This window comes from Strongylocentrotus purpuratus, unplaced genomic scaffold (genome assembly GCF_000002235.5).
Source record: "Strongylocentrotus purpuratus isolate Spur 01 unplaced genomic scaffold, Spur_5.0 spur5_scaffold_5, whole genome shotgun sequence".
Classification (NCBI taxonomy): Eukaryota; Metazoa; Echinodermata; class Echinoidea; order Camarodonta; family Strongylocentrotidae; genus Strongylocentrotus; species Strongylocentrotus purpuratus.
The window spans coordinates 28,699,366-28,727,118 of record NW_022145611.1 but is presented as its reverse complement, the minus strand read 5'-3'; the positions used below and the strand labels follow the sequence as shown (position 1 = coordinate 28,727,118).

Sequence of the window (27,753 nt, the reverse complement as noted above, 5' to 3'; positions counted from 1 at the left end):
GAAATGAATTTTAAATGAATTTAAGGCAACGGGAGATGTAAGTGTATTAAATTACTTTGGTGAATATATTAAAAATGAACTGAGGAATTCAGAACAAAGATATCGCTAATAGGAGAGGAGGCAATATTTTGGCATGAAATTTATACACAAGGGAATTCAAGATTATCAAGTCCTTTAATGGTAATATATTTGACTGTGAAAACAGATATTAAAATATAATAATTGTTTACAATTTTGGAGTCTTATCATTGTTGTTGATGAAAAAAAGAAAGAAAATAGGGACCTATTGCGGGGGGAGCAATGTAGAAAAAACTACAAGGGAGCCTCGGGCGTGGTCATTCCTTAAAAGGGATCTTTGCGGGGAACGGTAGCTGCGCCAGTCGTCAGTGAAGAGAATCCAATACTCCCCATGAATCAAATAAAGTCTGAGAATCTCAATCCATATATTTACAAATAATTCAAATATTTTGCTGGGAAAGCCAGATATTAAAAATAATCATTTATTTCTTCCAATTTTGGAGTTACATACAAATTGTTATCGATCCAATAGGTCATATAGAAAAACCAATGATATTACTGATTATTAATTGGAAACTGTCCACCAACAGGCAGGCGCGTACGCAGGATTTTTTCAAGGGGGGGGGGGGGGGGTTAACATTTTTGAATCGGGCCGAAAATTTGAGTCTATCAACAAATTTTGTTGAAAGGCCTTTTAATAAATTTTGCAACAAACTTGCCTGAAAAAAAAGCAAAATAGGGCGTTTTGGGTTTTTGCTTTTTTTTCCAAATCTAATCTCATTAAAGTTCAACAAATTTTGTTGAAAGGCCTTTTAATAAATTTTGCAACAAACTTGCCTGAAAAAAAAAGCAAAATAGGGCGTTTTGGGGACTTAAAAAGCATGAAAACCCAGGGGTTTCAGGGGCGTTGCTCCTGTCCTGGACATCTATAGCCGTTAAGCAAACGAACCTCTTAATTGAAAACTCTGGTTACGGGCGGCTGTTGATGACACTTCGTCCCCTAAGAAAAAATAAACCACAACACTCTCAGGGACTACACGTACTCCTGAAAAATCTAATCTCATTAAAGTTCATTCATCCTCAAGACCTAAACCAATCTACGTAATGGCCGCTGCTTAAACTCCTCATATACATGAGCTTATAAATATTTGTAAATAAACTGTATTGTAATGTAAATAGCACTCGAATGGACGTAAATTTCGGTTAACACGCACACACACACGCATATAGTTTGCAAGAATCTTCAATCAATTCAAGGATGCATAATTAATCAGAAGAAGAAGACTCAAGAAGAAGAAGAAACTCAAGAATTGAGTGTGAGTGTGTGTGTGTGTGTGTGCGTGTGTGTGTGTGTGTGTGTGTGCGTGTGTGTGCGTGTTTATGGGTGCATGAGTGCGTGCCTGTTTTGTAGTTTTAAGATGATATTATATTTTATATTGCTGCTTTTACTCTGTTAATTTTTCAGAAAAAACAATAAAAACAGAAAGAAAAAAAAGAAAAAAAGAAGAAACTCAAGAAGAGATCTAGAAGAAGTAACACAAGAAGTACACCCGTTGTATTTGTACTCTCGGCTTGCCAAAACTCAAACTAACTTTAGATCTACTTTAGATTGATTTAGAACTGTACGATCTGGGCCTCAAGGCTCAAGAAGGTCCTGTTATAGAACCATGTTAAGCTGTATAGCACGACATGATTCACATCAACTATATTTAAAGCCAATTTGATTGTTAATATGCCACACTGGCGCAGAAGGATAATTTTTATAGTCTATGCTTTATTCAACGAACTTTTTGTCGATGCATGCAGCATTTTGTCCGGTTGAAGATACCGTATAATTGGATTCAGTGCAGTGCAGTGGCTTGCACGTTTTCCGATCCTGTGTGGCGGTTGCTTGTGCTAAATACGAGCTTTACGACGATGGTGAGCTGTAGTCTCTCAGTTAAATTCGAACAGTTTGCTCTTAGGCTACGTATGATAATTTGTGCCAATTAAAATGTGATATTTTGATGAATTGTTTGATTTGTTTCAGAGGTTGACACTGCCACTGGCACTGGCATTTATTTCAGTCCCATGCCTTGCTTTCCCCGCTAGTGGAATTCCCACCGCGGATCCTCTTATGAGCTTGCATGCTGCGCCGTCACGCGCCCCAGCCGCCCCGCCGCCCTCGCTCAGCCTCGGCTCACGTCTGTTAGTCGGGCACGCGATGAGCCAGGTTTTGACACTCATATATGTAGAAGCATGAGGCAACTCTACAGTACCGTAAATATCTGTGTATAAGGCACACCTGTGTATTCGCACCCCTATTTTGAAGACAAAAAAAAATAAAAAAATCTAGATCTAGATCTAGGAAAAAAAAAATTTGGAAAAAAAAAAAATCTGTCATCTTTAGTTTTAAAAAACAACCTTATTACTAAGTCTAACTTAGTTCACAAGCACTTCATAATGCAAATAATGCACATAATGCAAATAAAGAATAGAATCTAGGCCTACTATATGAAGTAAAAAACTACGTTCCTAATTTGAAGGGAAGATGCTTTGTTTTTGGTTTTTTTTAGTCTCGATAAATTATGCCCCTCACAAAGCACTTTGCCGACCAAAGCTCTCCCGTGTCTTCAGCTCACTCACCTGTATCATGCAGCTCACTAACATGGGGGATAAAAAATCACCACTCAAAAACTAGCCTGTCCAAATTTCTGTTTGGACTCAGAGGAAACATTTTCTGTCATCTATAGTTTAAAAACAACATTGTACTAGGTCTAACTTAGTTCACAAGCACTTCAACTGTGCCTGTAATAAAATGAAAGGATTTTTCAAACACTGAAATGAGAGGCCGATCTGCTCTGGTTTTAAAGCCAAAAATGCCATACACAAAAGCCAACAAAGAAAATTGGCTGTGCGTTGACTTGTTTTAATTGTCTTTTTAATACTGGTACTGAATAATAAAACAATTAATAGGCTCTTATTTTTCTGTCTATTTGTTGTTGACCTCCATCATCCATGATCTCATGGCATTCTGAATCATGTGAGTGGCATGAATTTTTTGTTCTTTCTTATTTCAATCATTCCTCTTGGCTTATTTGATTCTTTTATGCTATGCATTTAACTGGCCTTGTTAATCTTTCTCTCGTCATTCTTTTTCCTGGCGCAGCTATGATGATGCAATAGTATTGATATTTTGTAATAGAACGTTAGAAGTAGATTCTATGGATATGCGATTGATGACTCCATGACAGTCATATCTTTGTCGCCAACCTACGGAGATGTCATGAAGTGGATAAACCGTTTCACAAAGCCATGACAGACATGACATCGATATATTGTATTGTAATACTAGCAGCTCAAGAACATAATCTTTGTCACGATCCATTTGATTTATCACGAATAACCCAAAACAAGTTTTGGGGCTAAAATTGTTCAAAATAGACCGCCGGGTGAACCCTCAAAAGTGCCTTAGTTTTTGTGTTTCGTGACCTATCCTCGGCATCTACTTGAAAATAACCTCTAATGTGTAGAAAAATATACTGAAGATGATGGTGCAACTCGTCAGTAGAAAAAATTGCACACAAATTAATAATGTCCAGATTAATTTTTAATAAATATGACAAACGCCCTCTTGGGTCCAGTCTGAGACAGCAGTGTATTATGCTATGGGAAAATGACTTGTATTGATATCGAGCAAAGCTGCAGTGCACTCAAAATATTCACCTTTCCCTTTCCTTCCCTTTCTCTCTCTTTCCTAATCCCCCTCTCTTTCTCTCCTTATCCCCTCTCATCCCCCTCCCATTTTTCCTCATTCCCCTCTCTCTCTTCATCTCTTTCTTCCTCTTTCCTCACCCCCCCCCTCTCTCTCACTCTTCATCCCATTCCCTCCCTTTCTTTTGTTTCCTTAACTGCTCTCTCTTTCCCATTCCCTCCCCCCCCCCCCCCCTCTTTCCCACCTCTCTATCTCTTTCTATGTCATACCCTTCAATATATATTTCAGGGAATGGCATATCTTTAAATAAAATAAATCACAATTTAAAACAAAGTTTGTAAGGCATGTTTGACCAATTATAATCTGGTTTCACATCAAATATATGACATATTACTATCTCATATTCTCAAAATACATGGTCAATAAAATTGTAAGCCTGCTTGACTACATGGATACTGCTCTTTGGGTTGATGTAGAGAAATGATTCATCATCAGTTATACAGCACATTGTCAATTCACATTGAAATATTTTCAATAACAAACATTCTTTCAAGCGATCACATGTATGTATGTTTTAGCAAAAATACACATAAAATATACATTATAGATAATAAAAATTATATATTCATGGATGGCAGGGTCGCAGCCTCTGCTATTCTTCTTCAGTCTAATATACATCAGGCCTAATATACATATCTAAATCATGTTCTTTAACATTTCCAGCAGGTAATTTCATACATTTGTCCAAATGCCATTTAGTAAAAGTTATCTGCTTTATCGAATCTGGCGGATATTGGCAAAATAGAGCATCGCAATAAAGGTCTTTACATTGAATTTCCAAAAAAGGCTTTACATTTACAAGTAATATTTTCAATAACAAACATTCCTTCAAGCAATTGCTCAAAAAGCATTACTACATGTATGTACCGGTATGTATTAGCAAAAACACACATAAAATATACATTGTAAATAAAATTTAAAAATTCATGGATGACAGGGTCCCAGCCTCTGCTATTCTTCTTCAGTCTAATATATCTAAATCATGTTCTTTAAAATTTCCAGCAGGTAATTTCATACATTTATCCAAATACCATTTAATAAAAGTTATCTGTTTTATCGAATCTGACGGAAATTGGCAAAATAGAGCATCACAAGAAAGGTCTTTACATTGAATTTCCTAAAAAAGCTTTACATTTACAAGTAATGTGACATACAATGAGTTAAATATTGTTCCTTATTTGCCTTGATGTCATCTGTGCTCACTTGTTTGTTGTAATGTTGCAGAAGTGCCTGTAGCAGCCCGCATGGTATCCTGGTTGGACATACCTTTATTGAAAATAAATAAAAGCAAGGATCATTTAATATCATATAAAAAAGAATAGGTCTATAGTTCTACGAGACAGACATACTGAAGTATTCATCACTACAAAACCTACAGTACGAGTCGAATCTAGCATATAACTATCATCAAAATACAAATTAAAAAAAATATCTGTGCTGACTGGTTACTGTCTCCAACTGAACGGACTGGACATCAGTGACACTAACAGTGGAAATTATTCAGAACTGCTTATTAGAAAACGTAAGGAGGTGTCTCATATTTTTATGAAGTGTTTTTTTTGTGTGTAGAGCATGGAGGGCATAGGGTACTGTAATACATTTTTCATCATGAATGAAAAAGATCACCAGGGCAAGGGCAAGACTCATTCTCCAACACAAGTGGCATATTAATTTAAATGTGTCAAATATTGACGGGGACTGTGGGCCTCACCATGCAGAATTTTTCAAACATGCAAAAAAAAAAAAAAAAAAAAAAAACCACTTTGATTGTGGAAATTTAAGGGGACAGTGGCCCCTCCCCCCCCCCCCCCCGAAAAAAAACCCACCAGTACGCTGTTCTCAGACGATACCGTAATCGATATGTGGACAATAAATACCCACATTAATTATGAAGACCTGATCTGTACTAATGTAGTATAGAATCAAGCCTGACCAGTATCCAATTTGACTTGATCAACCACTTTGATCAAGTCAGCTAGGCCTCAATTTCGAGAGCATAGCATTTTTTTAGAAAGTAGAAATTACCCGGTAGATATTCTAATCTAGACTCTCTTTTTTCTTGATTCTAGTTGTAACGTTTAGGGCCGGGAAATAGACATATGACATCTAGACAAAGATCCCGGGTTCGACTCCCACCCAGGCGGATGACCGAGGCCTGCGTTGTGCGTTACTGTTAACGTGCCCCTTCCCTTGTTAGACACAGGTTATGTCAAGTGGAAAACACTCTGTCCCTCCGATAGGACGTTAAATGGAGGCACGTTAAGAACCCATTGCACTATTCGTATAAGACTAAGAGTAAGAGTAGGGGGAAACCCCGGTGTAATAAGTGCAAGAATCTTCACTTCAGTCTTCAGTATTATTTGAGGGAGGCCGGAGGCAGATTATCTCGAAGAAGAAGAAGAAGAAGAAGAATAGGATCAGAGTTATTCTGAACATGCTGAAAAAGTTAATACAATCATTTCTTCGGAATGGAATGACATAGATCTAGGCCTAGAAATATCTACCTCTTTTTTGTTGAACTTGTTGCAGCTCGAACACCTCCCTGGCCTGGTACACTCCTCCGCCGGCCGCCCGAGGCGCCGGGCGAGTACTGCTCTGTCTGCAGCTCGAACGAGTCGAAGTCGAAGTTGACCGCAATCGCAGCAATTTTGTTTTCTAGTTCAAACCCAAAACTGACGTCCTTCCAAAGATCTGCTCACTCCTTGAATTTTCTGTAACTCTTCCCACTGAAAGATATCACCTTACTTTGAGTCAAAATTGTATGCATACAGCAAAAACCTGTGTTTTCCTCTGAAACATTCAGTTGTTGACGACAGATTACTACACCTGAAGCTCGAAATAGCGCGCGCCAGTGGTACGTGCACAACACTGCCTGTGATTGGCTAAAAAGCTTGAGGCGCTGTAACATTTACTTGATACATGCACAGTGATTGGACAACCTCCGTGAAGAAAAAAAAAAGATTTTAGGCACCTTTTTTCCATTTTTTGAGCTTATATGCATTTTTTTCGATTGACGAGTTGTGACTATAATATCAAAATATATTCTTTAATAATATCCACTATTAAAAAAGTAGATGCCGAGCCGAGGTCACGAAACTGACGAATTTGGGGGCTCACCCGGCGGTCTAAAAAGAAACATTTACATATTAATTCTCCTAAAATAAATAACAAATAATATAATTATCAAATGTAGATCATTAAACGATTTGCATATTTCTGTATAGATTCTTAAATTGAAGAAAAACCGGTGAGGTTTTTTTCTCGACCATTCACTCAAAAGATAGTTGAAGGATACCGTAATGTGATAGTTTATCAATACGTACTTTTTTTGTTTATTGTAACGAGGAATTTTAGGCAAAATACCTTTTCTCAGCCAGTTTTTATTCTAGAGTCTGATAATACTCGTTATATAATTGATTTGATATTGAAAATATAATTTGAAAGAAGTAATTAGAGAGGGAATAATAATGCACATAGGCCCCAAAGGTATGATGGTATCCTAAGAAAGACTGGATTGACTATGGACAACGGTGTGTAACATTCTTATCTCTTTTATTTATATCTTATAGTTTCATGATTTGTGATTTAATGTTTATATTGAGCTTTTTAAAATTTCTGTATAATTTGTATTATCACTTCTGTACATTTGCATTTCACATCCCAGAGAATTACGTACCGAACTCGGCTATATTTTTCTCAAAATGATAGTGAAACTAATCGTACATTTCGCGGCCCATGGAATACCAACAAACTGACTTGTGATGGCGCTTTACAGCAATTAAAAAGATATGATGGGTCCGGAGCAGTGACAACTCATTGTCGCTCATCTTGGCAAAGACGGCTTCGTGAAACACTTTGCTGACAAGTTGCGCGACAGTGGCGAGATGTCGTTGATCTTGTAGTTATGACGGTTTCGAGAAACGGCCCCCAGGATATCTGAAGTTAATAAAACTTTCAGGAATATTACAGCACCTCTAGCTTTCAAGCACATCCCCTCCCCTAAGGAACCTGGAAATTGAGATGTCTAGCTAGTTTTATGAGTAAAATTCTGTGAAGTTGAAAACTGAAATTGAATGTAGTTTGTGTTTTTGCTGGTTTAAAGGCAAGGGCAAGGTTATAGGGTTAGACTTGACTCAAAATATTGTAGGAAAACCATTCTTTGGTCATGCAGCTTTGTCGAACCCCTACAAATTTCAATGACTAATATTGCTCTCGTCAAATAATTGCAGGATGATGAATCAAAAACTGTACTGATGCTGCGCAGCCTCCACTGTTGTCAGAGGTGTGTCCTGAGATTCTTGGGAAGGAAGCATATTCATGTCTATGCTAACCCTTTAGAGGTAATACTTTTATAGTTAATATTAAGGCATAATATATATATTTATGTCCCTTTGATAAGTAGATTTTCATAATTGTGATAGCATTTCTTAGAGAACACAGGAATCTTCAATTTCACAGTGTCATTGTTTCAGCACTCTTGACTGAAAGTGACACAACTAATCTTTTGAGAGCTAGCAAGTGCTTTGAAACTGTGCTTTAGGAATTGTGTAGAATCATTAAACTAGGGTGCAATAAATTGATGTTTTTTAAAGGTAATCGATTGTAGTTACTGCACTGAAGAACGCACTCTAGTTTGTCAAGTTGAAGATTTTTTATGTTCAGAGCCAAAAGGGTGTTAACTTTGTATTAAAGTATGAGTTAACATCCTTCTGACTCCAAACAAGCAATATGCGTAACTCAATCAGATTGATAATCACGTACAAAGAATACCTGTATGATGATGTAATATTTCACTCTACTTGGATTTGCAAACAAAAGACAGGCCTTGTCAGTAATGTATTCTAGAAATTGAAAAATCAAAGTACTGTAGCGTATTCAAATTGCAACAATTTACAACTTCTTTGATTTATTGCAGTCCTGCCCATCTTTATGGAAACTAGAAGTGAGAGAAGGAGGTCCACAGGAAGATAGCCCAATTACTGATCAAGCTGAACAGCCCGAGATACCAAAGGAAGGAAGCAAAGGGGAAGAAATCTGCCCCGCAGATCAGTCTGAGTCGCCAAAAGAAGGGATTAAAGGGGAAGAAATCTGCCCAGCTGATCAGCCTGAGTCGCCAAAAGAAGGGATTAAAGGGGAAGAAATCTGCTCAGCTGATCAGCCCGAGTTACCAAAAGAAGGGATTAAAGGGGAAGAAATCTGCCCCGCTGATCAGTCTGAGTCGCCAAAAGAAAGGATTAAAGGGGAAGAAATCTGCTCAGCTGATCAGCCCGAGTTACCAAAGGAATCGTGCAAAGGGGAAGACATCTGCCCAGCTGAACAGCCTGAGTTACCAAAAGAAGGGAGCAATGGGGAACAGACCTGTCCAGCTTGTCTTGGTATACTCCAAACATTGTGCAATGAAGAGACTGTGGAAAAGGTAATTGGCTTATGTGAGAATGAAATTAATTTTGAACACAATTCATTTTTTTGTAAATTAATGTCTGATTTGATACATGTCGCCATGGCAAAGATGTTTGCTATGCTTTATTAATAACAGTGCGATATATATTTCCTTGTTTTAAAGGTAAAGACCAGTAATGGTCATGCGATTGCATTGTGAAAGAAACGTTGTGGAATCGATCAGAAAAGGTTGATCATCTAGCATCTAGCATCTGCAAGGTTCTGGAATCATCAAAATGATAAGAAATTTGGCCCATTCTTCGTAAAGTTACAAGCACTATACACAGAAAGATGTATATGGGACTACCCTATCTCTCTCACCAGACCATGAGAGAAATAAGTTTACCAAATATATGAATTAGTAGGCGGTTTCCCGGCAAATTTGTTATCATCATGTATTAGTCAAAACATATTCTTTCACATGATTGGTAATGAGAGCTTCCATTTCATTTTTTGAAATTGGGGCGTTGCCAATACTGGTCTTTACCTTTAATAATGCTTTTTATGCATGAAATTTTAATTCAATTACAGGCCAATAAAATAAATATATTTTCCATTCAATTAAATTATTGAAAACAAATCTTTACTTAAACTTGACCTATTTATATTAATATTTCTTTTTTGTTTGTTTACTTTTTTCATATATACGTTTAGATTTGTTCTGATGTGGAAGCCTTGAACTACGATTTCAAGAATTACATGCTGACTCTTGCACTCCCTCTTCAGTTGGATATTAGACAGGTAGAGTACTTTGTGATCTTTGCTCTATTTTTGTTTGATCATTGAAGTGATATTGAAGGTTCCAACCAATAAAGCATGCTACCAATGTGCATTGTTAAAGCAGAGATGCCAACCCTATATGATGGTTGTCAGGAACATTTACCACATTTTCCAGTAACAAATTGGGGTCTTTCAGTAACACATGACAACATAGCATATTTTTTGTGCAAAAATGCGCACAAACACCCAATCACTCTTATTACATTTCAAGCATACCATTTTAAGTTTAAAATAATAATAATAATAATAATAATAATAATAATAGCCTAATAAGTCCACTCCAAATTTTATTAAACCGAAACGGAAATTCTTTTTGCCCAATTGATCGTGAGCCCTGCAGCCACTGAGCAGCACCAGATCGACGTTGCTCGAAATAAAGATGTGCATCAAAAAAATCTGCTTGCAGTCATAAGATCTGAGAGTTCTGTAAGTTGGTCCTTTCATCAACTCTTCATTTGACTCAACATGAAAATATTTCAGCTGCAGTGGTAACATCTCCATCAGATACCATCTTAATGGAAGTTGTGCTACCCATCATCAGACTGTTGCATCCTCCATTTGGATCCATGCTTCTGTAGACTCCCTATCCTGGTTTTTACAGGCATGCCCACTGTTTAGTGTAAATACCAGCCACCTTGCACTGTTTTGCATCATTTCATGCACTGTCACTTTGCTGACACACTGCACAGACATCCCAGTTTTAGCTGTATGACAAGCTGACATCAGGATTATTTCTACAAAATTACATGGTTCTCCTCATACCAATTCTATCTGGACTTTGCATTCACAGGGAAATAATGGAAAATAAAACTCTCACAGTTTGCATTGCTCTTTATTCTTTAAGTAGGTTGCTCCCTTCATTCGCTTTAAGTCGTCATTGGACATGTCCTGATTGTATCAATGCCCTCTGTAGTTAGCCTTAACTATGAGGATGCTTTCTAGTGTCTTGTCCCCAAGATTCGGTCTAAAGTCTGGAGTTCTTACGGACTAGGGAGATCACTCTCTCACAATCAGCATTGCTGTGAGGTATCACAAAAAAACTCTTTAATACTTGGGCCAAGTTCCTGTACTTGAGCACGCCATTGCTCTCCTTCAACTGGCCGATAAGATACCATTGCTTGTCGGTCCTATCACACTCAATGATCTCATCAGGAAAGTCGAGATCGATCTGGTACATGCAAAACTCCTCTTCCAGAACATCTACAGAGCAAGGAGGATCCCTTTGGAGTAGGCACATGATCTTTCGACAAAGAACTTGATGGAGGCAAAGGAAGCTTCTTCTCTCCTGTTGACATCCAGGACCTCACTATGTAGGAGAACTTTGTCAGAGAGAGGAAGATTACTCTTGGCATAATCACATGCTTTGACACAGAACTTCCTCACATTGCCATAGAATTTCATCTTCTCCTGAACAGTACACTCCTCCAGCAACCTCTTGATATCATCTCCTACCATCAAGTCAATGTCCTCCTTCTGGTTCTCCACTTCACTGTATTCTACTTGCAGTTTACTTTGAAGTAGGATGAGCTCAGAGCATCACTAACTCTTCTGACACGGTCAGGGCGGTAATTGCTCCCTGCAGAGATTGTTCCAGGAGTCAATGCTGGCTAAGCAGACTTATCAACCTTGGTGGATGCCACAGGTTTGGTAGACTTCTGAACCTTGATTACAGGTTTTGTTGCAGTGCCTGTCAGGAGCCTGAAAGATGCCTGCAGGTTGCTTACATTGTTACATTGAAAAAAAAATTATATGTTACAAAAATAGTGATCCTCTTTTCTCTTTTACACCCTTTTATTACTCCTGACAGAGATACATTTAAAAACAAATATCACTGTAATGATATGCTATTGCTATGTCAGTTACTTGAGCTTGACCTGATTAGCATGCCCAGTTGGTGTGTGTGACTTGGATGTTTCAGGCTTGGTGAGTGTTGAAGCTGTGCCACTCTTTTGAGGCTTGGTAGATCTGATGGTGGATGGCTGGGGTTAAAACATACAGATAGTTATCAGAATTCAGTCACTTGTAATATTTTAATGATCAAACCGAATATTTAAATCATGCTTTGTTTGTTTGTTTGTTTGTTTTATTTAACCATGGTTAAAAAACCTGCTATCAGCCATACGGCTGTTTTTCAGCAAGGCCATTAAAAAACATTTGCACAATATACATAAACAAAACAAATATAATTCATAATACAAATTTAAATATTAAAATTTCCACTAGAATTTCCTCTGCTTCCAGTGCACTCCCTGTTTTCTTTGCACATAAGAGCAAAAGATGACAAGGACACCCATATAGGTAAATCTGTGGATGCTGTTTCCTGATGGACGCAATGACTCCCTTGTTGCAACCTGTCATGACGCTTGCATTGTCGCTGCTGAATGGAATACAGTTTCTCCATGGTTTGCCCCTTTTTTCCATTTCGTGATCCAATACTTCATATATGCCTCAAGCTGTTGCATCGGTATTGCATGTTGGTACCGATAACATTGATACATTGATCATCATATCATCTTCATTCCAATTTCGAATAACGACTGGATACATCTTTGGCTTGTCTGTGCTACCATCTGTACTCATACTGAAAGGCTTATCCATTTGAGCAGTTAGTTTTACTTGCATGTCTTTCGACATCTGGCCCGTTATTCCTGTTGACTTGGTTCTCGTGCAGCTGTACCCTTTTGCAATATTTGAGTCAGGAAACATTCACTTGAACAATTTACTTGCATGGTCAGCTGCAGACAGAGTGATGTTGTGTTCCACCAGAAAATGTGTGAATAATGTCTCGCCCTGTATTATTCCGTGATCCCCTGATGATGTGGACTGAAAAAAGGTGTCCATCCTAGCAGACTTAGACGTCAATTTGGCACAATCTTGATGCCTTTTTGTCGCTACGTGTCTTCGACAGTCATCAGGTCCTCCATGTGCAACAGAAAAGTTGAAACGACAAAGTCATGGAATTTTATTTGGCAAAAAGTGTACGAACCCTGACTAGTTTGCATAATATGTGTGTCTGCTCAAAAAATTCATTAATGCCTCTATTCATTCTTATTATGTGCATTTCTTTCTCATTTTTGCAGCATTGTTTGCTTACCCATCTCAATGAAATCTGCAAGTAAGTCCAAATTTGTTTACTAGAAATGTTTCATACCATCACCCTTTTGTCCCTTGAAAGTGCATTAGAGTAAATTACATTGATTTGTTGTGTATTACTATGCCGATGTCTGATTGCAATCATAACCTGCATGAATCAAACTGTGCTCAATCACTTCTCAAGTTTATAAACCTGCTTTTACTTTAAGTATATGTGAGAGTTGATACATGTTTATTGGTGTTTGTCAGATTATCTCTGAAGTCCACTGACATCACCCCAATCAAGGATGTCTTCAAGTGGGTTTGTGGTCGGCTCTTCAGCACTCGCTTCCAGGTCAGATTCTCACCAAAGGTCAGTGATTATTATCAAACCTTTAATACAGAAAGGAAGACTTGACAATGACACTCTAAATTAACAGGTTAACCCTTAGAAATGTAGAATTTTTATTTATTTTTGTCAGTTAGTGTAGATTTTAGGGTGAATGAGCCATCACCCCCAACCCCTCGCTCTTTGAAAGAGCTCCAAACGGTGAACCCCAGTTATGAATATGGTGACAATATTAAAAAGATGGAAAAAGGATTTTTGTAGAAAAAAGTAGGCTTGATAAAGATGACATCGCATAGTGATATTGAATTAGGTGAAGATATATTTACCTCTGCTATTTAATTTTTGTTGTTGTTGAAAAAAGGGTATTTTTACCTATTGATCTTTCAGTACAGTCAGATATAGATGGTTTACCTTTTAAAGTACATGTACTTTAAAATTCAGGATTTTCACTACAGTGTTTTTATGAATGTATGTTGCTTATGTTTATATGTCTTTCCTTCAGAGCCCTTTTGAAGTTGGCTTGAGTTTTCAGCATGGGGAGACGCAAGGAGAGGTAGACACATTGTAAGTGCAAGACATATACATAGCATGACAGAATAACATTTTACTTTCTAATATATGAGTGAAATGTTGAAGAGAGAAATTGTTTTAATCTTATCAATGTCATTTGCACTAGAAAAGTTCTTTTGTTTTGTAGATGAAATTATTCATGTGTTTCTGACATGTGACCATCATGATGACTAATGACCGATACATAATTGCCGAGTATACAGGTTTTACTTTGCTATATGTTCTAAAGGCCTCTCTTATGAATGAAGGAGTATGTTTTAGACTGAACTGTATAATAAGCAGATACTAATTTCATTTGTCAGGACTATCAATTTTGTCCAGTGGGAAAAGTCATTTTAATCAAGCTGAACTTAGAGTTAGAGAGATGATAAAGCCTTTGTTATTTGAGATGTCCAAGAGAAATAAAATATACATATTTACAAGATGGGAATGATAAGAGATTTCAGAATCATGCTCTCTAATCGTGAGGTTTAACAAGTTGCTGCAGACCCTTTCATTGTGTCGACTAGATTTGGGTAAATTTTAATCCATACAGGATAGGAAAATAGAGAAACTAATGCTGTCTTTGTCTTCCAAGTGTCCTTTTTAGAATAATAAAAACTCTTGTTTTATAGTAATGGTAATGTATTTTCATATGATATATTCATATAATAATCATTTTTCTTTGAAATAGTTGATGCATTTTATACTATTATTTTATTTATTAGGTATGATGAGGTAACTGATAAAGAACCAGCAAACAAAAGACGGAAGGTAAGTTGACATGATGGTTGGTTTCATTTTCTTTCTTAAATATCTCTTTAAAAAAAAAAAAAGCATCAAGGAATAAGTATCAGAGAATTCACTGCTCATTGTATATCACATATTTTTACCCATTACATCTATTATTGTACAATATAAATCATTTATTTTATCAGTTTAGTCACAAACTATAAGTCATTACATACTGTACTTTTGTTTGATACATATTTTTTTGGAAAATTTAGTCAGAGATATTCCAGGGCCCTTTGTCAAAGGGTCAAAATATGGGGACAATAATAATAATAATAATAATGGTGGCTTCTTATATAGCGCACATGTCCGTCACTTTGTGACGCTCCTGGCGCTGCCCTGATTATTACTCTGGCTTTAGCAAGGCAGCCACTGCGGCGCTCTAGCATTTCAAGGAATATAAAGGTAACTTTGATATCTAAACTTGAACTCTACATGGTTTGTATTTCATTATGTTTCTCTTAGTTTGGAAGGTATGCTCACAAGAAGAAGAAAGAAGAAGGACCAACCAGACAAGTCATTGAAAGTGCTCTTAGAGGTCTTACCAGCAGGCATCTTAAGAGGTAAGGGATATTATTGTGTTTTTTGCTATATATATGTACATATGAAAACGTATATTATGAATCGAAGACCTCCATATCCATTGTATCAGGTTTTGATAAAGACTCATGAAATATTGGTTCTGAGTCCTGCTGCAAAACCTTAAAAATGCTTTAATACTCCTTCTTGTAATAGTATCAATTCCTGTTTGTCATGTGATATGTCAAGTGCAGAGTGATTGCTACAAAGCAGATGATAAAATCAGTGAAGATTTGTTGTTTTATGTGAAAATGACATAAAAACTCAGTGATATTAAGTAATTGTGTACATCTCTTCCCAGTTATCATTCCAGGATTGAGAATAGCATCAGAACTGTTACAACTGTGACACTTAGTATTTCTCAATGCCTACAAATGTATAAATGTCTCTTAAATTTGTTGGCTCCACTCACAATTTTGTGTTAGTTCATTCTATAAGTTTGATGATGTGGTCATTACAACTGGTAATTGTTTATTTGTTATTTTGTTATATGTAACTAGATTGCTTCCACACCCACCCACCATGCCTCAGAGTGGGTCTTCATATTCCATTGAATGTCTACATGAACCTGTTTTCCTTGCAGGTAAGTCAATCATCACATCAATGATGAATGGATGGGTTGTTCAATTCAATTCAATTCAATTTATTTATGTTTCCAACAAAACATTACAAATCAATTTTAAACATTTACAACAGATGTAGAAATACAGATTGGAAAAAGAGGAGTCCACTAGAAGCAATGCTTGTACGAATCCCAAATGATATTTATGAATAATGAGTAATTATTTTAACAAGTTTGTAACTACAAAAGGAACTACAAACTCGGGGGAAAAAAGGTGGACGCTTTATCTGTCGTACCCCACCTGATAAGGAGAGCAAAACTGTACTTGTAACTTAAGTTGTAAGTATGAGATAAGCTCCAGGAGATTTATAGTGTTCATTTCTTACCAAGGGAGTAGGTATTTGAGGATGTATGATGTAACGTAAGGCACTACTTCACCGACTTGGTTGTTCTGTTTCAAAAACTTTTATCTGCGGAACCACACTGCAACCTCATGTTATCTTTACTTAGAGATGATGACTTTGAATGGAAGAGTTTATTGGACAGCAGATAAAAGGAATTACATTCTATCAAACATAAATGAATCATAGTCATGGTTTTCGTAGAATTTGTAAAAAAGTGAATCCTGAGTTGCAGTTGATAGGCAAGTCACTGATGTTCATATACCGTATCCAGTCATCGATAGATTTCTTGACTCGTTTTTGAAGATTTTGTCTAATTGACTGTAGTGGGGTGCCAACACCATTGTACTAGCACCACACTAACACTGAAATGAACCATACCTGTTACCCTCATACAGGGCGTTACACCAAGCACTCTCGTCACCTGTCACAAACACCATGGATCCTAGAAGGTGAAAGGAAAACAGAATCCTCTGTAGAGGAGCATATATGTCAACCAATTCAGGAAACCTTGAGAGCAGTAGGTTAGTGTAATCCTCCAATTTTATTCTAAAATTATTACACTGTACAGGTTTCCAAGGTTTCCTCCTCATTACTGTAGATTATTGTTAGCATCGTTTGCATTTAATGACTTGCAAAAAATTGTTTTTACTGTTGCAATACCACCTATCTATCGAATGTATATACATGTTTTGCTAGCTTGTATATGCGTTGCTTTGTTAATTCTTTTCATATGTAGTTAATGTGGAAATAAAACCTAAATTAAATGAACCTGTGACTGACACAATTTTGACATTGTTGGGAACATAATTCATGTAAAAAGAAGTATTGATTATGGTTTCTTTTTCTTCCAGATTATCGATTTGCTTCATCTGGTAGAGAGGATGTTGATGTAAGAACATTAGGGAAAGGTGAGTTTGAAATTTGATCTTGAATTACAGATGTATGTTCGTGTAATCTTCTAGAACTTATGAAATAAATATTGTTTTCATTCTGTTATGACAAATTTGTCGCTAATGTATCCAATCTGGTAGATAGTGTTGTGAATTTTGTAGATAATGCTGTGAATTATTGCCAGTTCCTTTTGCTACTCATTCAAATTATTGTTCAAAAATATCTTAAATCTTAAAGGCCAAGAAGTATTGAGACATCCATATTGTATGCATGACATTTATATTACACCCTATGGTTTGCCTTTCAATTTACTTTAGGGAGACCATTTGTGGTAGAGGTTCTCAATCCACGTAAGAATGTTGTCTGCACAGAAGCATGTAAGGAACTTCAAGAGGTGGGTTGAAAGTTTGTGTTATTTCAATTTCCATAGACTTAACACATGCTTCATGGAAATATATATATGTATATATATATATATATATATATATATAGTCATGTAGAGAGACATCAGTCTGTTGGATGAGACAGATATTTCCCTGCCCTTTTGTGAGATGCATGGACACAAAGTCAAATAACCAGACAAGTTTTGAAGAAAAATAGTTTTCAGACAGTGTTGAAAGATGGGGAAATTTCATATACTACTGTCCTCCTCGGATTTGTAGGTATGTGCACATGGCGCCTTCAAAGGATGAGGTGCTATTGGTCATGTAGCACTGCTTTATTGAGTGACACAAATCAATACGCAGTACAGATCGATGACCTTTGATAACAACAGTTAAACATAAATAAACATTCTTGCTATTTGTACGAAATATAATTGATGTACCGGTGTACACAATTTTGATGGCATTCTTTTCATTTGTGTTGCCACAGGAGATTAATAGAAGAACCACAGATGTTGGTGTGAGAGATCTTCAGATTGTTGGCAGGTAAGTCATGTATGCAAGCGAACTCTTACATAATATTTCATATCCTTCTTTAAACATCCTTTCGTGAATCAATACCTAGTGATCTTCAATCCTTCAACTATTCATTCCAATTTATTCCATTTAATTTTTGATTTCTTTGAGTTCATTCTTTACTTTTTGTCTCGCCTGCGTAGCAAAAAGCGAGACATAGGCGCCGCTTTTCCGGTGACGGCGGCGGCGACGGCGACGGCGTCAACATCAAAAACTTAACCTAAGGTTAAGTTTTTGAATTTTTGGTATAATTTTTAAAGTATAAGTTCTTAGTCAATTAAACTTTGACTATAGGGTAATCAAGTATCCCCAATCATGTGAGTAGAATTTTTAATCACAAAGTCAAGGTCAAAGGTCATTTCAGGTCAACAGACTTGGACGATGTTGTAGCATCATCATCGAAAACTTAACCTAAGGTTAAGTTTTTGAATTTTCGATATAATTTTGAAAGTATAAGTTCTTAGTCAATGAAACTTGGACTATAGGGTTATCAAGTCTCCCCAATCATGTGAGTAGAATTTCAGGTCACTAAGTTAAGGTCAAAGGCCATTTAAGGTCAACAAACTTAGACTTTGTTGTGGCATCAACATTAAGATTTTCAAAATGCTTCTTCTTCGTTATTTTTCAACCGATTTTGATTCTGATTGTTTCATATGATAGGGCTAGGAGGGAATTTAAAATTTATACACAGAATCGTGAAATTCATTATCTATGCTAATTTATGCAAATTTATTCGAAATCACAAAAAAGGTTTCTTCTCCTTCATTTCTCGACCGATTTTGATTTGGTTTGCTTTATATCGTAGAGCTAACTTTGGTACACTAAACTTCTACACAGAATTTTGAAATTGTTCTCCATTAATTAATTATGGTAATTTATGCAAATTTATTCCAAAAATAACAAAAATTGCTTCTTTTCCCTCATTTGTTGACCGATTTTGCCTTATCTGGTAGAGCTAAATTTGGAACAATAAACTTCTACACAGAATTGTGAGATTTTGCTCCATTGATTATTTATGGTACTTTATGTAAATGAAATGAAATTATGTCCCTTCCAGGGCATCAAATTTCTATTTTTTGACCAGTTCAAAAGTGTACCACATAAAATTTACGATATTTGTTGTTGTGAGATGCGGATGAGCGCTACGTCATTGACGTTCTGGTTTATCATATTGAATTGCGTTATGCAGGCGAGACCGCCGAGAGCGTTTCCCTTGTTTTTCTTCTTCAAAGCTTCAAGATTGGAGATATGTCAATGAACCAGGGAAATTTAGAAAGCCAAGCATTGTCAGTTAGTATCCTTTGTCAACAGCGAAAAAACGATTTAAGGACTCTCATAACAGCTCACAATATCCTTAAAGGCAATTTTATTAAACGTGATGCTGCAATTGAAAAAATACCTTGAATTTTATATCAGATGTGAGAGTGCAGTTGACTGGTGTGCAAGAGTCCCTGGTCTTGTGAACCTCTAAGTGCAGTGAGTGTATTTTTTTAATGATAAACTATCGTGCTTGATGTTTCAACAGAGATGCGACTATGAAACTAAAGGAAGGAGAGACTGAGAAGAGCAAGTCTTACATGGCCTTGGTGAGAGTAGCATCACCAGTCAGCCAAGAAGATCTGCAATTACTCAATACTGATCAAGTAATTTTAATCCTCTTTCTATTTCAAATGTTTAAACAGAAGGTTTGCAGGCAAATTCATGGCCCATTCTGAAGGACCTTATATAAGACAAATGTATGAAGGGTATGATTTGGGTATGCTGTGTTTGAAAAATCAAAGAATTCAGGATGAAAGTGCATACGCAAATCAAATGTATTGTGATTTTGTAAGTATTTACTCATGTTGTAGAGGAGTGACACTCACATGCACTTTTAAATGAATTGAATATACGCAAATCATACGCAAATCAAATGTATTGTGATTTTGTAAGTATTTACTCATGTTGTAGAGGAGTGACACTCACATGCACTTTTAAATGAATTGAATATAATTTTTCAAAGATCAACCGGAATTAGTGAAAATTAGGATGGATTAATGAAAGAACTGTCCCCCAGAAACATTACCACAAAATATGTTGTTTTATGTTTTCAGGAAGTAGTTCTGAAGCAGAAAACTCCAATCCGAGTTCTTCACAGACGTCCACTTGCTACGAGGGAGCGTTCTGTATACTCCATGTCAACAGAAAGAGTAGATGACCTTAACTTTAAACTCTTTTTATGCACACAAGCAGGAACGTATCCTTTCAAATCAACGATGTTGGAGATGGATTTAAACAAATTTATATTATGCTTTGTTATAGTGCTGTAAACTTTATATAGAGTGAAACTCTAATTTTCCAAGATATTTCTGCAAATGTAGGCCTGCTTTACATTCAAGAGAAATTTCTGAACTTTTTCATAGACTGCAAAAAACGGGTTGTTTTTTTAAGTCCTCAAGCATAGATATACCCTCTTACTTCAAATTTTGTAGCATGTTAAAAGAGAACATTTAAAAAGTATTGCCATGTTGTAAGGTATATACATTTCCTGACAGAGAAAGGATGCTACCCATTTTATGGAAATTTTGACTTTTTATGTCAAAGGAATTACCCATCATGTATGTAGGAAATTCAGGCCCAACAGATATGAAATAAAAGTTTTTTTACGAAAGATGTGTAACACTGTACATTTTAAACAAATTTTCATGTTTGTGTATACTTTATTAACTCTAACACTATTGCAACCAATCATTTTAACAAGGCAGCATTGGGTGTATTTTCCTTCATGGAGATGTCAGATATATTAAGGAGTTTGTACATGGGGACCTTGGCAGAACCCAGCCTAACGTAGGAACAATACTCAAGACAGATGCTGATATTACCATGCTGGATGTCACAGTAAGTATACTAACATTGTATAGTCTCTACAAAGAGACTCTCTACTTTGCAGTGCGATATGATTTAACAAACACATCACATTGTACGTTGAAATACAAATTTGACACTTAAGTATCAAAAATGAAGTTTTCAAGTATATCCAAGCACAAATAAAAACTTCTGTCATCATCTGCAGAGCTTTCCTATGTTTTTTAGTCTCCCATATCTCTTTCATTTGACTCGGACCTCAGCACTGTATTTGGAACATTTGTCTGCAGATGAAACCGACACAGCAAATGTAATGTATTTCTCCTTCAGTGGCTGGTAAAAATATTCAATATGTATTCTGTTCAATGTTGATGACTGAATAATGCTCCACTAATGCTCAAAACTTGTTCTTTATTTTTGTTTAAACCCCACTTTGCAGGCTGTGCATGTAGAGTGGCCACCAGAATTACCAGTAGATGACTAGATACGATTCCAAAGAGGTAACAAACCAAACAACAGCAACAAAGGGCAGCCAAATTGAGAACAGTAGTAGCTACTATGTACAAGCTTTATTGTATAAAAATGTTACAGGTGTCAGAGCTACAAACATTTTACAGGAACAGATCAAAAGGCACAACAATTACAGGGTGAAAGGTAGTTGACCTTATGTAATATTACACTTTACATTGCTGAATGTTAAATGGAAATTATACGAAATAATTATTCTGTTAACTAGCAAAGGAAAGGCAAATATTTTGAGATATTTTTTGAAATATTTTTTAGAATTTGAATATTAGTAGTGCAGATTAAGTTGTCATTGATTTTTTTTAAACAGTTGTTTTCATCCTACAACTAATAAATTGGTAGCGCTTTGATATTTTCTCCAATGATGCCTAATCATTATTAATTTGACAATCATGATTGTACTTGGTTTGTGATGAAGGATGTCTCATATAGCACTGAATTTATGACCAAAAAATCATCAATTTACATGTGATATTCAGAATATGCTACAAAGGCAAGGCAAGCTAAAAAAAACAAAAACATGACTACTGGTAAGCTGAAAGTGAAAGCATAGTACGGAAACAAGTTGTTTATTAAAATCATGGAATGATTAAAATATTAAAATAACTATTGCTTACATTATTTGATTTTATTATTTGAATTTTATATTATGTCAAAATATAAACAAAAGAGCACAGAAATATACAAGTTTTTTATGTTTATCTTCAAACTGATTGCTATTTGATATATTGAATTTTTGCCTACTTTATAATGGCCTTTTACTTGCTATAACTTGTATTCCACTCAATCCAGAAGCTGCATTCAGAAAATAAACTTGCTTGGAACTCATTTCTAAGATATTAATGGTCAAATGCATTAAAAAATATAGGTAAAACTCATATGGTTAACTAAACTGTGATCATGCTGAAAATGTGTATAGTCTAAACTTTAAATCAAGATCATATTTAACTGATACTATAAATTCTGGACCAAGTTGTTTCACAAGGTCTTCAAATCCTCTGAAATCAGTTTACAGAAAAATTGCCAAAATTACATTTATCAACATTAAATATTAATTTGAGGTTTAATTGTCAGTTGTGATTTTTTTTATTTCATTAAAGTACTAATTTTGATCATACATTTTGTATCATTGTTAATGTGTTACATCTAAGTAAGAAGTTATTTCATACACATGTGTTGGAACAGATTTAGATTTTTTTCTTCAAATAGATTTTTTCTTTTTCATTTTTCATTTACATATCTTTCTTGATAAAATGCATGTAGGCATCTTGTGGTTGCCTAGCACAGCAAACGATGTTCCTCGTCACCCATCAAGATCCTGCAAGAACATAGAAGAGGAGAAAATATGACTAAGAATAATCTTTCTGACAATTTTTAAAGAAGAACATTAGATATTTTTCAACACGGAGACCAAGGTTGTGTTTTATTCCTCCATAAGCTCTAGAGAGACCATTTACATCACAGCAGTCTGACAAATTATTAAATTTATGTTCTTTTTTTATATCCAATCAACTTTAGAGTGTAAAATCTGTGAATTTAATGCAACTATAAGCCTCTATCATATTATGTTGCTGGTTTTGTGAAATGATGATTACATAGGCTTAAGCACTGCAGATTTGTCAGATCGCAAAAAACAAGGGATGTGGGTGATTGAAAAAGGTTGGTTGGGTTGGTTGGATGTTAAGACTATTTTTCCATTACCTGGGAGACCTAAGAATAGATACACCCATGTACATGCATGTACTTTGATGTAATGAAATTGCGAATGGAGTCATTGCTTGTCGATCTTGACTGTTTGTGAGATGATGACTATGCAAATAAATCACCTTTATTGGGATAGCTTGCCTTAGGTAATACTTTTTGTTCCTTTTTATTTGTAATCGTCACCATCATTTGCTGAGAGTGAGAAGGTGTTAAATCGTAGTAATTTACATATTGAATCAGTGGAAATGTATGTCAAATGAATATTACCCTTTATGCTGTTTACTTACTTTAGCCATCCAATTATTGTTAGAGACTATTTTTTATACCTAGTTATAGTTCTAGCTTTATATGTTTTTGCTTGTCAGAATTTGCATATATATATATCATGCCCCCCCCCCCCCCTGTCAGAAAAACTACCCCCTAAAAAGGAACTATTAACTGACCTGAATAGGAGTGAGGCGATACCAGCTCCAGCCATAGGCCCCACCCAGTAGATGTAATGAGCATCCCAAACCTGGGAAACAATGGCACTGCCAAAACTCACGGCTGGGTTGAAGCCAGCACCTGCTGTGTAGAATCTGAATACAACATAAGATAAAGTGGCATTATTAGTAATTGCATGCATGTATAAAATAAAATGGAAAACGGGTGTATGAATAGTGAAATGAGTGTATAATGTATCAGTTGTGGAGGCTCAAAAGAACAAGGATAGTAATTTATTTTTTCCTTCATTATACACCAGAGCAGAGAATACAGGTTGTCAGCAGCAAGAAAGAAAATATCCTCATCATCATGATTGTGTGCATAAATAAAACTTTTCAGGGAATCTTATCAACAAAACAAAAAAGAGGAGTGTTGCCCAAACTGTATACATGTATATGATTACAATATGACCATGTTTTTTTGGAATCATAATTTTAATAATGTATCAACAAGGTCAAATATAACAAGATGGGAGGGGGGAGATATATTAAAGAGAGTGAGAGAATGATTGTAGAACATGAATAAAATGGCAGAAAACACAATTGAAAAAGAGAATAGGGAGTAAATGGCCAAAGCATGGGGAAAAGCATTCTTACGAGGCAAGAGTAACGGATGCGATGGCGAGACCGTACACCATTGGGTCCTTCTTCTTGCCTGCTCTGCGGTCATCGACATTGGCCTGCAGGTAAGCCATGATGACCATGGTAGAGAGGATGGTCTCCGTGATCATGCCGAGGATGGGGGACGTGTCCCAGTTGTTGACCTTCATCCAATCGTTGAAGCCATTGACGAGATGGTTGCCGCGAAACACATTTGCCCCGCCCTTGATCTCGGTGTAGGATGGTTCATAGATGACGCCCTGTAATATACATGAATGGTTAATGGGAAAAATTAGAATTACGTAGAGTTGGTGGCAAGGCAATGGCCCGCCCATAGAGAGGGCTCTGGTGCCATGCATCATGGGAAGGGGGGCATTGGTCATATTACTTGGATGGAATGAAATAGAACAAGGCCATCGAGGGAGAGAAGAGTCTGGGAGAGGGAGGGGTTGTATTATCTTTGACTCTTCCTCTGCTCTCTCTCTCTCTGTCTATATCTCTCTCTTTCCCACTCTGTATTGTTTATTTATTTATTTTCGATGTCAGGGTGGGGGATCGATGCACCTTGTACATTACATCTTACAAAATTATAAAAATAAGCTTTTTGAATTGGCATGATTATTTATAAAAAAAGTCATGCTTTCGAAATGGATTTTCAAGACCCCTAGGAGCTGTCTTGGGATGTTCATTTTTGTTTTGTTTTGGTATATCAGTAATTAGCAAATCATTTTATTTTCTTCCTTTTTAATGTGTCCATTGTTATAGCATGAGAGATATGTGGACAGTGTTTCTACAAAGCAGCTTAACTTCTCTTTATTGATTTCAATTTCTGATGTCTGTTAATTTCTTGCATTTGAATCAAGTAAAAAAGGTATTTATATATGAATCATTAACTACTTGTGTGTCTTCTTATGTATACGCTGAGATATTCAACTCAAATTAGATTGATGTTTAATCACTTGCTTATACCCGTCTTGCTAAAGAATGATAAAACAAGACTGAGAATGATATATGAACACCATTATTCTGAAAACTTTTAATTTCTTATTTTTTATTACACTCCCAAATAATTGGGACAGATGAAAATGTTATTTTGCATTAATCGCATCATCATTTTCTCTCTAAGGTAAACCAAAGTCTTAAAATTACATAGTTCTATTCATGTTTTCTGTAATGTTTAATAATGACATTGAGGCAGTTGGGGTTCTAGAATATATATACATATATTTATTGGGGGCGGGGGACTTGTGGTTCATTTCCTTCATTTGCCTCGTTTTAATTCCTTTTGGGGAGGGGGGCTGGAAAGATATTGGGAGGGGGGCTATAAGTCTAACCTTCACGAATGCAGCTCCAAGAATGGCACCGATGATCTGCAGAGGGACGTATGTTAAAAGATTGATGACATGAAGTCCACCAGACACGAAGGTCGCTAGACTGACCGCTGGATTGAAGTGACCACCACTGAATGGGCAAACAAAGTTTAGAATTATGGCGAAAATGGCACATACAACATACATGTATAATATCATTTATTAGTGGATACAGATTATTTTGAGCATTTTGTCCATGTTATATATTTCTAGACAGAAAATTACGGTGATTAGACATTAGCTTTATTATTCATATAACGCTGAAGCTAGGATGCTCGAATCTTATCGGACAGAGCCACATATGAATTCATAATGCACTAACATTTTTTTCTAACACAAAAAATATTTAAATTCAATGAAAACAGCTTGATGAAAGAATAATATTCAATGAACTTCAGAGATGAAATCATGAACAACATCAGTGGCTTTTCACTCTTGACTATTGAGTTTTAGAGTTTGAATGATTCTGGCCAGGTGTTTTCTCTTCAGACAATACTATTCATTTAACTGCCTCTCGACTTATCGTAAATTAGATTACAATGATCTATCATTATTAATCTTAAAACTTGAAACTGACTGATTTCAATTCTAATTTCAATTTAATCAATTATAAACATTTACAACAAATGTAGGAAAACATATTGGAAACAGAGGGTTCCACTATTAAAAAAGCAATGCTTGTACAAGTGTATACCCCTCAAATGATTCTTAGGAATAATGAGTAATTAAATTAACAAGCCCGTAACTACAAAAGGAACTACAAAATAGGGGAAAGGGGATGCCAACAGAGACGAGAACGGGACAAGACAGTACTTTACATGACAAAGATAGAAGAACACGGTCATAATACAAAGAGTAGACAATGCCTAACAAGGAGTGAGAGATCGGGGGTACAGAAAATAATACAAATGATGAGAAATGTGCATTAGAAAGGAGACAAGCTTGAGGAGACACAATATAATTATATCAAATTACATTTTGAGTCAGCGAGTAGAGAATTATCTTGTATTCAACAAAACAACAACAACAACTTATACTTTAATGAGGTTTATATGATTGTACAATAAAAACACTTTCATTTTTTTTTATTGTTAAAAGTATTTATTCTATTTCATTACTTAAAGATCTACTATCGTGCTCAAAACGACTAAGCCAAAGCAAATAATTCCAAGTACTAAAGTGACTTAGTAACTGTAATTTAGACATATCGTAAACATAATTTATAATGTTATTTTCATATATAATGATGAAATAATATTGTCTTCAAGTTCCGAATACGATCCATTTACGACATTAAATATGGAGGCAAAGATTTCATTTTGGTCGTATTGATTCATCTTAATCGTCTTGAAATAATAAAGAATCCGATTGGTTATGTTTTTCCACTGTTGTTATTGTGCCACCATATCTTTCAATGAGCTTTCATTAAGAAGATCAGACGAGTACATAAAGCTGAATGTTAATACAAACTTAATGCTTTAGTAAACATCCTGGATTCTTTTTGTCGAGAACCAGCATACGTTACTCAGTTTGATACTTGTAAGATAACGCCCTTCCGGCATTCGGTTTTTATGAGAGCGCTTGAACATGCAAAGCAGTAAGAAGCAGATGTGTCTAAGAATAATTTCAACAATCTTTTATTATATTTAAATGAATTCCTGTAATACTTAGATAAATTACCTGATATTGACGAAACTGATGCAAAGAGCTGCGATCCCGAAGCCACTTGCAAGAGCAAATTGGAATACATCCTGGGCTGTAACGGCCAGGCATACCACAAAGGTATAACACAGGGTTCCAATAAACTCCGCAAAAGCTGGCTGGATGATGCTTTCCCACAAATTCTCTTCTTCTGCCTCTTTTTGGTAATCTCGAGGTCTTCCTCTATCTGTCGGCAGGTCATCCTTCTGGGCTTTTCTTACATTTCCAGACATATTGACTGGTAGAAGAGAACTATTGCTTGTATGCAAAATTAATCAATCCAAATGAATGCCTTGAAACAAAATGGATGCCAACTTTTATTTTATTTTGGCGGCTCGAAGTTCACGCACGGCGCCTTGCATTTGCTGAAATTTAGAGC

At 35.9% G+C, this 27,753-nt stretch overlaps 2 protein-coding genes and 1 long non-coding RNA gene across 3 annotated transcripts; 1 reads left to right on the top strand and 2 right to left on the bottom strand.

Moving 5' to 3' along the window:
- Positions 1-1,803: 1,803 nt before the first annotated feature.
- On the top strand, positions 1,804-23,371 carry LOC582476 (putative tRNA pseudouridine synthase Pus10). The gene is made up of 18 exons (XM_030999160.1): positions 1,804-1,938; positions 8,002-8,112; positions 8,688-9,188; positions 9,866-9,952; positions 13,072-13,106; positions 13,334-13,436; positions 13,915-13,976; positions 14,690-14,735; positions 15,219-15,316; positions 15,833-15,915; positions 16,694-16,819; positions 17,150-17,206; positions 17,465-17,583; positions 18,063-18,118; positions 19,674-19,791; positions 20,242-20,384; positions 20,926-21,025; positions 21,432-23,371. Exons 1-18 carry the CDS (start codon positions 1,819-1,821, stop codon positions 21,474-21,476), a joined length of 2,010 nt encoding a protein of 669 aa, XP_030855020.1. The 5' UTR covers positions 1,804-1,818; the 3' UTR covers positions 21,477-23,371.
- LOC115929582 lies at positions 4,047-6,896 on the bottom strand. The gene is made up of 2 exons (XR_004066566.1): positions 6,277-6,896; positions 4,047-5,038 (listed from the first exon to the last, which is right to left on the bottom strand). It is a non-coding gene; the product is annotated as an uncharacterized LOC115929582 (long non-coding RNA).
- Positions 21,543-27,753, bottom strand: LOC762564 (aquaporin-8). The gene is made up of 5 exons (XM_030999056.1): positions 27,354-27,753; positions 25,638-25,764; positions 24,301-24,563; positions 23,665-23,799; positions 21,543-22,835 (listed from the first exon to the last, which is right to left on the bottom strand). The coding sequence occupies exons 1-5, from the start codon at positions 27,605-27,607 to the stop codon at positions 22,796-22,798; spliced, it is 819 nt and encodes a 272-aa protein (XP_030854916.1). The 5' UTR covers positions 27,608-27,753; the 3' UTR covers positions 21,543-22,795.

Bases quoted from the DNA above. Each gene is read 5' to 3' on its own strand.
- LOC582476 (XM_030999160.1), top strand. From the start codon at position 1,819: ATGCAGCATTTTGTCCGGTTGAAGATACCGTATAATTGGATTCAGTGC. The intron at 19,792-20,241 runs GTAATTTTAATC...TTATGTTTTCAG, and splicing joins AATTACTCAATACTGATCAA to GAAGTAGTTCTGAAGCAGAA. The intron at 21,026-21,431 runs GTAAGTATACTA...CCCACTTTGCAG, and splicing joins TTACCATGCTGGATGTCACA to GCTGTGCATGTAGAGTGGCC.
- LOC762564 (XM_030999056.1), bottom strand. From the start codon at position 27,607: ATGTCTGGAAATGTAAGAAAAGCCCAGAAGGATGACCTGCCGACAGAT. The intron at 23,800-24,300 runs GTAAGAATGCTT...TGTTGTATTCAG, and splicing joins GCATCCGTTACTCTTGCCTC to ATTCTACACAGCAGGTGCTG. The intron at 22,836-23,664 runs GTCAGTTAATAG...ATGTTCTTGCAG, and splicing joins ATCGCCTCACTCCTATTCAG to GATCTTGATGGGTGACGAGG.